Source organism: Panthera uncia (genome assembly GCF_023721935.1).
Source record: "Panthera uncia isolate 11264 chromosome B3 unlocalized genomic scaffold, Puncia_PCG_1.0 HiC_scaffold_1, whole genome shotgun sequence".
NCBI lineage: Eukaryota > Metazoa > Chordata > Mammalia > Carnivora > Felidae > Panthera > Panthera uncia.
The window spans coordinates 107,752,439-107,764,424 of record NW_026057582.1 but is presented as its reverse complement, the minus strand read 5'-3'; the positions used below and the strand labels follow the sequence as shown (position 1 = coordinate 107,764,424).

General features: G+C 53.8%; 1 protein-coding gene and 1 long non-coding RNA gene across 4 annotated transcripts in view; one reads left to right on the top strand and one right to left on the bottom strand.

Annotated features, from left to right (window-relative positions):
* Window positions 1-446: 446 nt before the first annotated feature.
* CORO2B (coronin 2B) overlaps window positions 447-11,986 on the bottom strand; it is a 131,885-nt gene continuing 120,345 nt past the window's right edge. The window contains exons 6-12 of the mRNA XM_049613807.1: window positions 11,155-11,271; window positions 10,925-11,029; window positions 10,289-10,385; window positions 6,622-6,734; window positions 6,193-6,283; window positions 5,852-5,991; window positions 447-2,422 (exon numbers count right to left, since the gene is read on the bottom strand). Coding sequence (XP_049469764.1) covers window positions 2,291-2,422; window positions 5,852-5,991; window positions 6,193-6,283; window positions 6,622-6,734; window positions 10,289-10,385; window positions 10,925-11,029; window positions 11,155-11,271 — 795 coding nt within the window. The 3' untranslated portion in view covers window positions 447-2,290. The remainder of the gene's footprint in view (window positions 2,423-5,851; window positions 5,992-6,192; window positions 6,284-6,621; window positions 6,735-10,288; window positions 10,386-10,924; window positions 11,030-11,154; window positions 11,272-11,986) is intronic.
* Window positions 1,697-10,294, top strand: LOC125910098 (uncharacterized). 3 transcript variants are annotated; one of them, XR_007453854.1, is made up of 5 exons: window positions 1,697-1,787; window positions 1,888-1,955; window positions 2,319-2,466; window positions 9,075-9,619; window positions 9,958-10,294. It is a non-coding gene; the product is annotated as an uncharacterized LOC125910098 (long non-coding RNA). The 3 variants fall into 3 exon arrangements; XR_007453853.1 differs by having other exon boundaries at window positions 9,075-10,294; XR_007453852.1 differs by lacking the exons at window positions 9,075-9,619; window positions 9,958-10,294 and adding an exon at window positions 4,195-4,476.

Here is an 11,986-nt window from a genome sequence, read left to right as displayed (position 1 = left end):
CATCCTTCCAGTGTAAGACATCGGTGTCCCCCAGCCTCAACACAGGGCTTCATCCAGAGTGGATGCTTACCGAGTATCTGGAGAAAAGTGGTTCTCAACCGGGGGTGATGTTCACATCCTAGGGGACACTGGGTCATATCTGGAGACATTTTTGTTCATCACCACCGGGGAGGGGTTGCTATGGCATCTGACGGGTCCTGCTAAATATCTTACAGTGAATAGGATGGCCCTCACAGAAAAGAATTATCTGGCCCCAGATGTCAGTTAGTGCTGCTTCAGAAGCCTTGCGGTAGATGAACAAAAGTGTCACATTATATCTGTAGATACAGACGTGGCTCGTTGTTCCAGAAAGGCAAGGAGCTGTGGCTGGGAAGCGGACCATCAAGATGCCATGGTGACCAAGGGCAGGAGCCACTGGAGTTAAATGAGATGGTCGTGCCCGGGTGTGAGAAGTTGAAAACATTTTATTTCAATTCTATCCTTGGGAGGCAGCATAAATAATCACAAAAGACCACAAAGGTCACCGGGGAAGAAAAAAACGGTCAAGAAGTATGAGGAGATGAGAGGGGACACTGTCTAGCTGCAGGGGGTGGAGGGCGAGGAGACCCTGCTGTAGCTGGCGGAGAGGGTGGAGGGTTCTTGGAGGAAAAGCCCAAGGGGTGGGGCTTTCCCCGCCCAGGTCACCTGTGGGGGGGGGGGGGCGCTTAGGGAGCCCTGGCCTCTGTGGATGGATGTGCTGCAGGGCGGCCAAGGGACAAGCAGGTGTGGGGGCATAATGCTAACGAGAGAGGAGTGGACACCCGTCTCTTGACCCCACCCCAGGCCAGATCTCACCCCCAGACTGTGGCTTTTCTGAGAGCAGTGTTTATAGACTCGGTGGGTAGTGGGCAATGAAGGGAGAAAACAAGGGAAGAAAAAAGAAAATGTGTAGAAGACCAAATGAAATCTGGCGTCTCAAAGAGTTGGCGTGACCTTGGGCCACTCCTGTTTTCCTCATCTGCAAAATGGAGGGAGGATGCTCCCTACTTCTTGGAGCGGATGTGAGGCTCAAGTGAGACCCTACGTGTCAAAGAACCGCGTAAACTTTAAAGTGCTATACGGACGCGAGGGGCTGTGGTCGTTCTACAAGTGTAAGGCCGAAAGTGGCTGAGACACAAGCGGTGAGGGGCACACGTGGAGCAGCCCTCAAGTGGTCAGACCCCTGCTCTGCCTTCCCCAGGGCCGAGCTCCACCCCTCTCAGCCTCAGCTTCCAGGAGGAAGAGGCCTCATCTGAGGGAGTCACCTGGGGAGTGAGAGCAGCAGGTGGGGGCCAGGAGGGTAGAGGGGCACTGAGTGTGGAGGGCCTCAACTAGGCAGTGTGATACATTGGCATTACCGGTGTCGGGCAGACGGGAGCAGTGGCTTCCGGCTCTCATTCTCCACAGAGACCTGGGCACTGGAGAAGCCCCTGTGGGAGCCGCCTCGTGACGCACTGGGAAGGGCCCTGGCCCGGAGTCTGGATACACTGGGTCCTGGTCCTGGGCCAACTGTTGACCTTCTGGGTGACTTAGTAAGTCACTTCCCCATTGCAACCCTCAGTTCTGTCCTTTGTGAAACGGGGACACTATTCCCTACCCTGCCTACCTCACAAGTTAAATGGGAGAAGGGTGTTCCAAGAGCTTTGAAGAGAATCATGAGAAGGCAAGGGGTCATTATGGCCTTGGCGAGCAATCCTCTTAATTCCCTGAAGACAAGAGAGAGGGGGCGAGAGACAGAAAGGAGCCGGGCTGCTTGCAACCCTTGTCAGGTGAGTGAGCCTTGTGGGGCTGGCTGCCGGGGAAGAAAGGGAGGTGCGGGGAGGGGAGGCAAAACAGCTGATGCCTGTTAATCCAGCCCTTTCTGTGCAGTCCAGCGGGGATGTTGGGAGCCCCAGCGGGGAGTGCCGAGACGTCCCGGCGACAAAAGTTCAAGTTCTGTGAGTACTGGGGGTCCTGGCCTCCCCCTCTGCTCCCTGGTCCATTGAGGACACCCCTCAGGGAGCCCGTGTTCTTTGCCCCGCAGGGGAGAAGCTGGCTCCTGGGGTGGCCGCCAAAGGGTGGGTCTCCAGGAGAGGCTGGGGACTTTATTAGCATGAGGTCAAGAGATCAAAGGTCAGCTTCCAGTCCTGGAGGTGGCAGGTGGGGTCCTCAGGCTGTCCCCAGCTCCAGTCCCGGCTATGTCCCTGGGGTCACCGGAGAAGGGGAAGTTAAGGGACGAGTAGAAACCACGGAGAGATCGGAGGTCAGCTTAGAAGGCAGCCCAGCCGGCGAGCTAACAGTTCTTGGGGCTGTTGCGCAAGTTTTTCAGTTCCAGCTGCAGCTGCCGAATGCGGATGTCCTTCTGGGCCAGCTCTTCTTTCAACCGCCGGATCTCATCCTGCTGCCGGAAGAACATTCGGAGGAGCTGGGGTGGAGGAAGAGAGGGGCCAGGCGGCCGGGAGAGAGCAGGTGAGAAGGCAATTTCCCGAGTGGGTATCGTGCCCGCCCCTGTTCCCCGTCAGCCTCTGCCCTTCTCTCCCAGGCCTCCCCCTGCCCCCGCTTTAGTCCCCGGAGGCTCTTGTCCCTGCAGCATGCCCTTCTCTGGACCCAGGTCATGGCTCCGACTTCCCTGGGGAGGTATGAGAGAGTCCACATGGGCCCCTTTCCCACATATCTCAAGCTCACCCTTTTAGGGGGGCAGACACAATACTCTTACTTGCCATTTGGAATGGGGACCTTTATTATTATTATTAATTTTTAAATGTTTATTCAGTTTTGGGACAGAGAGAGAAAGCCAGCGGGGAGGGGCAGAGAGAGAGAGGGAGACAGAGGATCTGAATCGGGCTCTGCACTGACAGCACAGAGCCCGATGCGGGACTTGGACTCGTGAACTGTGGGGTCATGACCTGAGCTGAAGTCAGACGCTTAACTGACGGAGGCACCCAGGTGCCCCATATTATTATTTTTTAAGTAGGCTTCAAGCGCAACGTGGGGCTTGAACTCACGACGCTGAGATTAAGAATCATATGTTCTATCCACTAAGCCAGCCAGGCACTGGCTTTCAGATTCCCCTGAAAGGGAACCTTTCTAAAAGTCTTTTTTTTTTTTTTTTTTTTATCTTTCTTTCTTTCTTTCTTTCTTCCTTCCTTCCCTCCCTCCCTCCCTTTCTTTCTTTCTTTCTTTCTTTCTTTCTTTCTCCCCTGAAAGGGAAGTCTTTTTTTTTTAATCTTTCTTTCTTTCTTTCTTTCTTTCTTTTTTTTATGTTTATTTTTGAAAGAGACAGAGACAGAATGCGAGTGGGTTAGGGGCAGAGAGAGAGGGAGACACACAAGCAGAAGCAGGCCCCAGGCTCTGAGCTGTCAGCACAGAGCCCGATGAGGGGCTCGAACTCACGAACCGTGGGATCTGGACCTAAGCCAAAGTCGGACGCTTAATCGACTGAGCCACCCAGGCGCCCCTATGATTCTTTAACTGACTTTTTTTTTTTTTTTTTTAATCAAATCAGTACCGGTTACATCTGTTCAGAGGGATGATGTGCTATTTGCCCCTGTGCTAAATGATTCCACACACTCCTGTGGCTTCCAAGTTCTCGAATATTCTTTGCCTAACCTTTTGGTCAGGTTTCGTTTAGAAGAAAAAACAGCCGTACTGAAGTGTAATTCACATACCATAAATGCCACTCGTTTTAAGTGTACAATTAGCAACAGCAAATTTTAGTAAAATTGGGTGAAATGAATTTTAGCAACATTCAGAGGCGTATAACCGTAAGTCTTCTCTTCTGTGCCACACTTCCAGTTTCTCTTCATACTTAGACCACTGTGTCCACCATTTACAGCCTAAATGTCTAACCGGTTGATCCCAATCGGCGGCGGTGATTAAAATTGGGGGTAAACCCAGAGTCAGCAGGCTCTGAGCGAGTTTCTTCACCGTAAGGAAGGTTCATGAGCTTTAGTGCAGGTTGTGGTATCTGTGTCGCCTGCTCAGAGACCCTTGAAAACTTTCCTCCAGGTCAGTTTTGGTTCATACAAATCAGTCGTAGCTCAATGTTACTTGATTTCACCGCTGCTCACCCCTGCCTCTTCCACTCTGGGTACTAGAACCGACCTCAGGCTCTTGTTATGGCCCACCTGGACTATCGCAGCAACTCTCCTACCTCTACCTTCTCAGTGTGCTTAAAAAGTGTTTTTTTTTTTTAAGTGGAAAATGCCAAATATATACTAGGGTGGAAAGAACCATGCTATGAGCCTCCAAGAACTCGCCAACTGGCTTCAAGAAAGAACACGTGACCATTTTTGCTTCATCTCTACTCCTACCCAATTCACCTGTCCCACTGCCTCCAGGGATTATTTTGAAGCAAATCTCATTTATCCCATGATTCCACCCAACCCTAGGCATCAGAACATCCCCCTACAATGGTACGAAACATATCTTATAGCAATTGTCAGTCTGTCTTTCAAATTTCCCTTCAAGACTGTGAGGTCCCAGAGGTCAGGAATAGTCTTCATTTGACAAATAATAGTGATGATCGTTAAGTTGGTGTGACAAGAAACCTCCAAGATGGCCGCTGTGTTATCCCCTCCCCTCAAGGGTGGACTGGGCCTAGTAACTTGCTTCAAATGAATAGAAAAAGGCAGAAGTGATGGTCTGTCATTTTCAAAAAAACTATGACTTCCATCTTGGACACCTTCTCTTGCTCACTCCAAGGGATACCAGCTGCCACGCTGTGAACTGCCCTACGGAGAGGTCCATACGGTAAGGACCTGAGGGAGGCCTCTGGCTGATAGCCCACGAGGAACCGAAACCCTCTGTCCAACAACCTGTGAGCGAATGCGTCCTTCCAGCAACCATGCGAATGAACTCAGAAGCAGCTCCTTTCACAGCTGAGCCTTCAGATGTGACAGCAGCCCAGCTGACAGTTTAAGCACACGGCCTCATGACAGACCTTGAGCCATGGGCGTCCATTATGAGATACTATGAGATAATAAAGGTTTGTGGGTTTAAGAACTAAGTTTTGGGGTGATGTTTGACACAGCAATAGATATCTGATACAGTTAGCCTCATTGAGCACTGAATATGGGCCGGGAAGAGTGCTAGACTCTTAGAAAATACCTCTTTAATGCTCACCGCATTTCATATCCCCATTTTACCACGAGAAAGGTCAGAAAACTTGCTCGGGCACAGCCAGGAAACGGCCGAGCCCGGAATCAAAAGCAGTGGAGTCCAAGTAGTCATCTCTACTCCAGTGGCAACGAGCCACGTGCCTGGCACAGGGCAGCCATCTATGAACCCTGGCTGGGCTGAACTCAGTCCCTGGTATTGACACCAGGGACGGGGGGTACCGTCGAAAGGAGAAGCCTTCGGGGGGCATGGGTAAGACCCAGCTATGGCTGTCCCTGGATGACCTACCCTCCTTCTAAATGATACAGAGAGTACTTTCATAAACACAGCCTCTTCCCTGCCAAACAGGAAATTGTCAGACCCCGTCGCTGCCGCGGTGCCAGGGAGGAAGGCCGAGCTGTAATGCCTGAGGCCAGGCTTTCCTCTGTTAGCCAGGAATTTATAACTCCCGGAACAGCAAATGACAGCGACGTTCCGAAATGGATTCATGAGCCACGGAACTGCGTGGGCTAGTGAATGCGAGGGCTGGGGGTGGGGCATCAATATCGCTGCCACATCCCAGCCTCTATTTACTGGGGTCAGAGGCAACGGAAGCCAATAGCAGGCTACTTATGGCATTTGTCACAGAAAGAAAAATGCCCCAGATGGAGTCGGCTTAAAGGCCTGCAGCCCATAATTGAAATGTAAAGGTCTCGCTCTTCTAGGACCTGTGGAGGTAATAACTTATATTCCTTACCTCATTCTCTGTCCTGGGTGGGACATTCTCTAATAAATCTATTCCATTGACCACAACGCTCTTCTTTTCTTTGATGGGAGCCTTAAATACCATTTTTGAGGACTTCTTATAGCCTTCCTTCAAAGACATGAGCACGGGATCTACGAAAGGCAAGGGAAACGTTCACACTGGCAGGTTGGTCGAGTGTCGAGTGATGGTGTTTTTCATTCACACCATCCTTGGCAGCTGGCCGAGCGTGGGGGAGTCGAGCAGAGGCCATGCAAAGGGGAAATGGGCGAACTCGAGTGAAGGCAAAAGCTGCAGTCTCGAAGCCTCTTCCGGGAAGCCCACCCGCACGGTACCTCGGTTGATGCCCCCCAGCCATTCATCAGGGGTCAGAGCTGGCTCCGTGCCTGGCGTCATGGGGTAAATGTCTTCCTGGTAGGAATCCGACTGCAGTGAGGGGAGCAGAAGAGTGGACACATAGGGGCCGCTGTGAGAACCCCTGCTGTTCAGCAGCCGGTTCTCTTCGCTGACCTCCCACCCAGCTCCCGCCGTCCCGCCTCCAACCCTTTGCACTCAGGTGTCTCCCATGTGGAATCCCCACCCTGCATTCGTTAGCAAGCCAGACTGACCCCACCCTAGAACGGCCCCCAACGCCCACCCCAGATTGGGCCTGAAGACCCCAGTCCACAGGACCTTCTTCTGGGCTCCTCAGGCTTGCAGTCCGTGGCGAACCAGCTAGGATTCAATGCGGGGGTCCCTTTGGAGCCCAGCATGGCCCCACTCACCCTCCGGGGTACGATCATGGAGATGGGCTCAATCAGGCCCTTGAGAGTCACCAGCTTGTAGAAGCGGAACACCTCGCAAGCCGACACATCCAGCCCGTGCTTGGGCATGACCCCTGTGGACAGGCACACGTGGCTCCATGGGGTCCCAGGGATCCCCGTCAGCACCCCTCCTCCCCGATGTCCTTGATCAAGAGTGTCCTTGAGCACTTAGGTCTGGAGGCAATGCTCTATGCTGAGGGCAGCAGGTGGACCGGGGCTTCTTGAGTCAGACCCTGTCTCTAAGTAGTAAGGTCTCAAATAAGCCAGTCCTACCTCACCAGGGTGCATGCTTTAGAAATGGGGCCTTTTATAACTGGAAGGGGCTGTTGGGATAGTTTAGTCGATTCCATTCTTTTCATAGATGAAACTCCTAAGGGTCTAGGGGAAGGGGCTTGCCCCAGGTCACAGAGTATGGCTGGGGCAGAGCCACAGAGCCTGTCACCTTTTTTGTTTCTTTTTTTAAGGTTTTTAAAAAATGTTTATTTATTTATGAGAGAGAGAGAGGGAGAGCTGGGGAGGGGCAGAGACAGGAAAACAGAGAATGCGAAGCGGGCTCTGTATTGTCAGTGCAAAGCCCGACGTGGGGTTCGAACCCACGAACCGTGAGGTCATGACCTGGGCCGAAGTCGGATGCTCAACCCCCTGAGCCACCCAGGCGCCCTGAGCCTGTCACCTAAAATAAACTAGCTCCCCTAAGCCTCTGTGTTTCTGGTCCTCAGAGAGAACAAAGGAGAGAGAACCCTTTCTCCACGCACCCTAGAGCCCGAGACTGCTGTCGAGTTGTGTATCTAGGACCGACAGGGTGTGCATGCCCGGTGCATGTATTATCCGTGTGTCCCCACTCGCCACAGCGTTCCTAACGGCTGCCTCTACTCGACGCCCACCGGGGAAGCAGTGCGGTGTGGGGTGAGGAACACAAGCTTTGGGGTCGGACACACCTGGTTCTGAGTCCTGACTCTGCCCCTCTTTCTGGTTGGGAAGGTCTTGGGTAGATCACTGCCTCTCTGAAGGCTTCAGGTTCCTTGGCGGGTTAGAGGAGAACAGTATGACCCTTCACGAGATGGTCAGGGGATTGGGCCAGAAGATGCTCATTGACCGCCTGCCACCCTCATGAGCGCAGGGGATGTTAGTTTCTTCTTCCGCGATGTGAACAGGAGTTAAGGTTGCAGCTCTCCTTGACTGGAATGGAGGTCTGCTCTTCTAGATACCGGAATTCTAGGAGCTGCAGGGAAGTACTATCATGGTACCCAGGGGGGATTTAGAGCCAGTAGGGCCGGTTTTGAATTCTGGCTCTGCCATGCAGGATCTAGGTGACCTGCCCGGGGTGAGTCACCCAGCCACTCTGAACCTGTGAAAGGTGCCTGGCTCATGGCAGATGCTTTGCAGTGGCTGCAGGTGACGGGGGGCGAGGAGAGACAGTTCTCCTTGGTTCCTCTCTCCTCCTCAAGTCCTGCTGACTGGACTTCCTAAACACCTGGATTCATCTTCTCCCCATCTTCCCGCCTCCTCCTTAGTTACCATCCTTTTCCTGCCGCCTCCTTAGTTACCATCGTTTCTTGGCTAGAAGTCCACAGTGGCCTCCAAACCAGTCTCGCTGCCTGCCTCCTGTCCTTTCAAAATCCGTTCTCCCTACAGAAGCCAGAGCAATCTTGGACTAACATTTCAGATTGCGTCATGCTGTCCCATCTCCTACCCGCCTGCTTAAGACAAAGAAAGGCCTCCAGTGGGTTCCCAGTAAAACCCAAACTCCTTCCCCTGTGTGACGGATGGCTGTATGTATCAGTGGGCTCAGGAAAGAAGATTGCCCTCCCCTTCCAATCCGTTGAGGGTCTGAATACAACAAAAGGCAGAGGAGGGAGGAAGTCACCCCTTTTGTTCCTGCCTCATTGTTTGAGCTGGGACAGCTCCTGTCACCTTCTCCTGTCCTTAGACTGGGATTCACACCATCAGCTCTCCTGGTTCTCAGATCTTCGGACGTGGACCGAACGTCACCTCCAGCTTTCCTGGGTCTCCAGGAAGCCAGCAGATCTGTTTCTCTGAAGACCCCTCGTGATTATACCTTTCTAACCCATCTCATGGCATCCGGCCCCTGCCCTAAGCTCCAGATTCATGTCCCAAGCCTCTCCCCATCTTCTGCCATGTCACAGAGTCCACGCTTAGTCACCCGGACCTCCGTTCTGTTTCTAGAATATGCCAGGCTCATTCCTGCCCCAGGGACTTTGCATCGATGATCCTTCCTGCTGGTCCTACTCTTCCTCTTTCCTGCTTTTCAGATCTCGGCCTAAAAGGTCACCTCCACGGCGAGGCCTTCCTTGACTACCTGGCCTAAAATAGCCCCCAGTCGCTCTCTGTTCTATTGCCTCATTTGATTCTCTGCCTAGACCTTACTACCATCCAGTATTTTCCTTCCTTAGGTGTTGATTGTCTGTCTCCCTTCCGTGGAATGTGAGATCCCAAGAGGAAGGCTGGGTTCTGCACTGTTTCCCACTGAGTCTAGAGGCTGCCACACGGCTGATACCCAGTAAGTGTTCATTGAACGACGGTGTGAAAGGGCAGGAGGAGCCAGGTGTTCGGCCAGGTGCTCTCCATCTAAGCTTTACAATAGCCCTGAAAGGTAGGCTTGATTTTTCCCTATTTTACAGATGGGGAAATTGAGCCCCAGAAGGGTGAGCTATACATTTGAGCCAGGACGTCAACCTAGGTCTGACTCTACAGTCCAGGATGCTTTTTATTCTACTTGATGAAGAGGTGACAGTGAGGAGGAGGAGGAGATGACAGAGTCGGGGAGGGGTGCAGTCAATGGAATGGTCACTGGGCCTATCTCAGGGCCGCCATCTTGCTGCCAGTCACTGAGGTGGGCTCTCGGGCCCTTCCGGCACTGATGGTCTGGAAGCTGGCTCTCAGGCCATATCCGTAGCACCGGATCCCCAGAGGGAACAAGCCAGACTCGGGCTCCGAGGTAAGGAGGGAACAGGGCCCCCGAAGAAACTTCTTCCAACGGGCTGATTCTGACCCCAAACAGGAAGTTGCTGAACTGTATGCAATATGAAACTTTTGCTGTAAGACTTTAGCGGTGGTAGAACGTGGGGTGTGAAGAACTCACCATGCTCCATCAATTCTGGACCCTCTGAAGGATTTGCTTAGAGGCTGGGGAGCCTGGGGGTGCAGGGATGGGGACACCCTGGGACTTCCTCCTGTCCTCTCAGGCAGGGACAGAGCTGCTCCTGGAGACTGGGGTCCTGGCTTCCTAAAGGCTTCAGGAAAGTGTCTGGACCCAGACTTTTCTCTGACCTTTAGTTTTTCAACCGCCTTACAAGAGTTCAGAGCCACTTGGAGCGCCAGTATCCCCATCTGCAAATGGGAATGAAGCCAGTGTGGGCCGCTGATGACCAGAGGTGATGGAGGATGTCAGGCACCATGGAATGACAGTCAGTCAGGTGGGTGGTGACAGGCTGGCGAAGAAGGGCAGGCGGACCTTCCCAGGGGCAGCATCTGCAGGTTCTGACTGCCCATGAGCTGTGGGCTTCTGACTCTGATTTTCATTTAAAGGCAGGGGTGACCCATGAACCAAACATCCAGTCTCTTGTTCTATAGCATAACAGCCATGGAAGCCTCTGGACCCCCTTACCTAGGCCTTTCTGCGGGGCTGGGGAGCGGAACTCCATGAGGTAACTCAAGAAGGGCTTCTCAGTGCTGATCTCGTAGTACCGGATGTTTCCATCTCCCTGGGGGCAGGGAGAGAGGGAGGTGAGGAAAGTGGGGGCGGGGGTGGGCTGGGCTGAGCAGGCCCCGGTCCCAGGGGTCTGCTGCAGAAAGCCTCAGCGGTGGTCCGAAGACCAGGGAGCCCTGGCCTCTAGACCCGTGGCTGGTCGTCACAGGGGACTTACGGGGTGATGGGGTGGAGGCGGTGTGTGCGTGTAGACAGCGTTTGTGATAGACGAGGCCATGTTTGCCAAAAACCTCCTGGCAGGTGCTTCGAATGCCGTCATTAGTCACTGCCCTCTACACTTCAGGCTCTGAGCCTTATCCCGGTGTCCACCCCACCCCCGTGCACCTCGGAGAGAACTGTCAGTCACTGACACTTCAGTAAGAATGAGTGTCAGACCTGAGGGCGGGTTTCGATGGAAGAGAGTGAGAGAGACGACCAGAGAGGTTAGCCTGGCTCTCCTCAGGGGGTAGGGCAGGAGCGGGGGGCACAACGGTGGGGGAAGGGGGTCTCCCAACAGGCTGCCCCAGCGCTCCCCACCCCCCAATCTTCGACTACCTTTCCAGCCAGGTAGAGCATGTGGGTGTCAGCATCGTAGAAGGGGAACAGGAGGCCCGACAGCCCATCAATTTCCTCCTCGATCAGGGGCATGGATAGGTCCTCCTGCAGGGAAGAAGGCCCATATCAGCTTACGTCCAGGCAGGACAGCCCCTTACCTTCCCCGACCCCAGCACAGCCCCCAGGACTACAACTCTTTCGTGTCACCGCCTGGCCTCCCCGTGGCTGACCTGGTCCCAGAGGGCGATTTGTCTCGTGTTCCACCTGGAGACCCCTGTCGTGAGCAGTCGCTTCATGTTTCCCAGGAACACCACTCGGTTCACTCTGTGGTTTTTGCAGTTTGCCTCCTGGCAGGGACAGAGAAAGCTGCTAAGCCACGGCCACTGGATACTAGGAAACCGTAGTAGGCTCAATGGGGGCCCCCAAAAGATATGTCCATGCCTTAGTCCCTGGAATCTGTGATATGGGGTCCTTAAATCCCCTGGATCACCTAAAGGTCATGGCGAGCATCCTTGTAAGAGGTGAGAGATACAGACACACAGAGGAGAAGGTGATGTGACTCCAGAGGCAGAGACTGGAGGATGTGGCTCCCAGCCAAGGAAGCCAGCAGCCATCAGAAGCTGGAAGAGGCGAGGAAGGGTTCTCTCCCAGAGCCTCCAGAGCTGAGAGAGAGCTGTAAGCCACTGTTTGTGGTGATTTGTCACAGCCGCCAGAGGAAGCCAGGTCAGGTGCTGTGGAGCAAGAGAGCCCTGGGACCAGGAGCCCAGGGAGCACAGGGGACTCACGGGGTCACTTCTCGATAACTTGCTTCACCCAGGGCTCCTTCTAACAGGGCCAACCTCCGCCTCCACTCCCCCTGCCTCTCGGCTCTCGTCCCTTCCTTCTCCTCCTAACATGCAACAGCCCTTTGCCTGCATGAGTCAGCATCAGGTCGGATACCAGAGGCTGGCGGGGTGGTGCAAAGACTCAGGCTGGCGTCACCTGCTCTGGGTTTCAGTTCCATGTCTGTCAAAGAAGGGTGGCCCTGAGGAGTCCCACCCCTCTGGCCCGTGTCACGTCTGT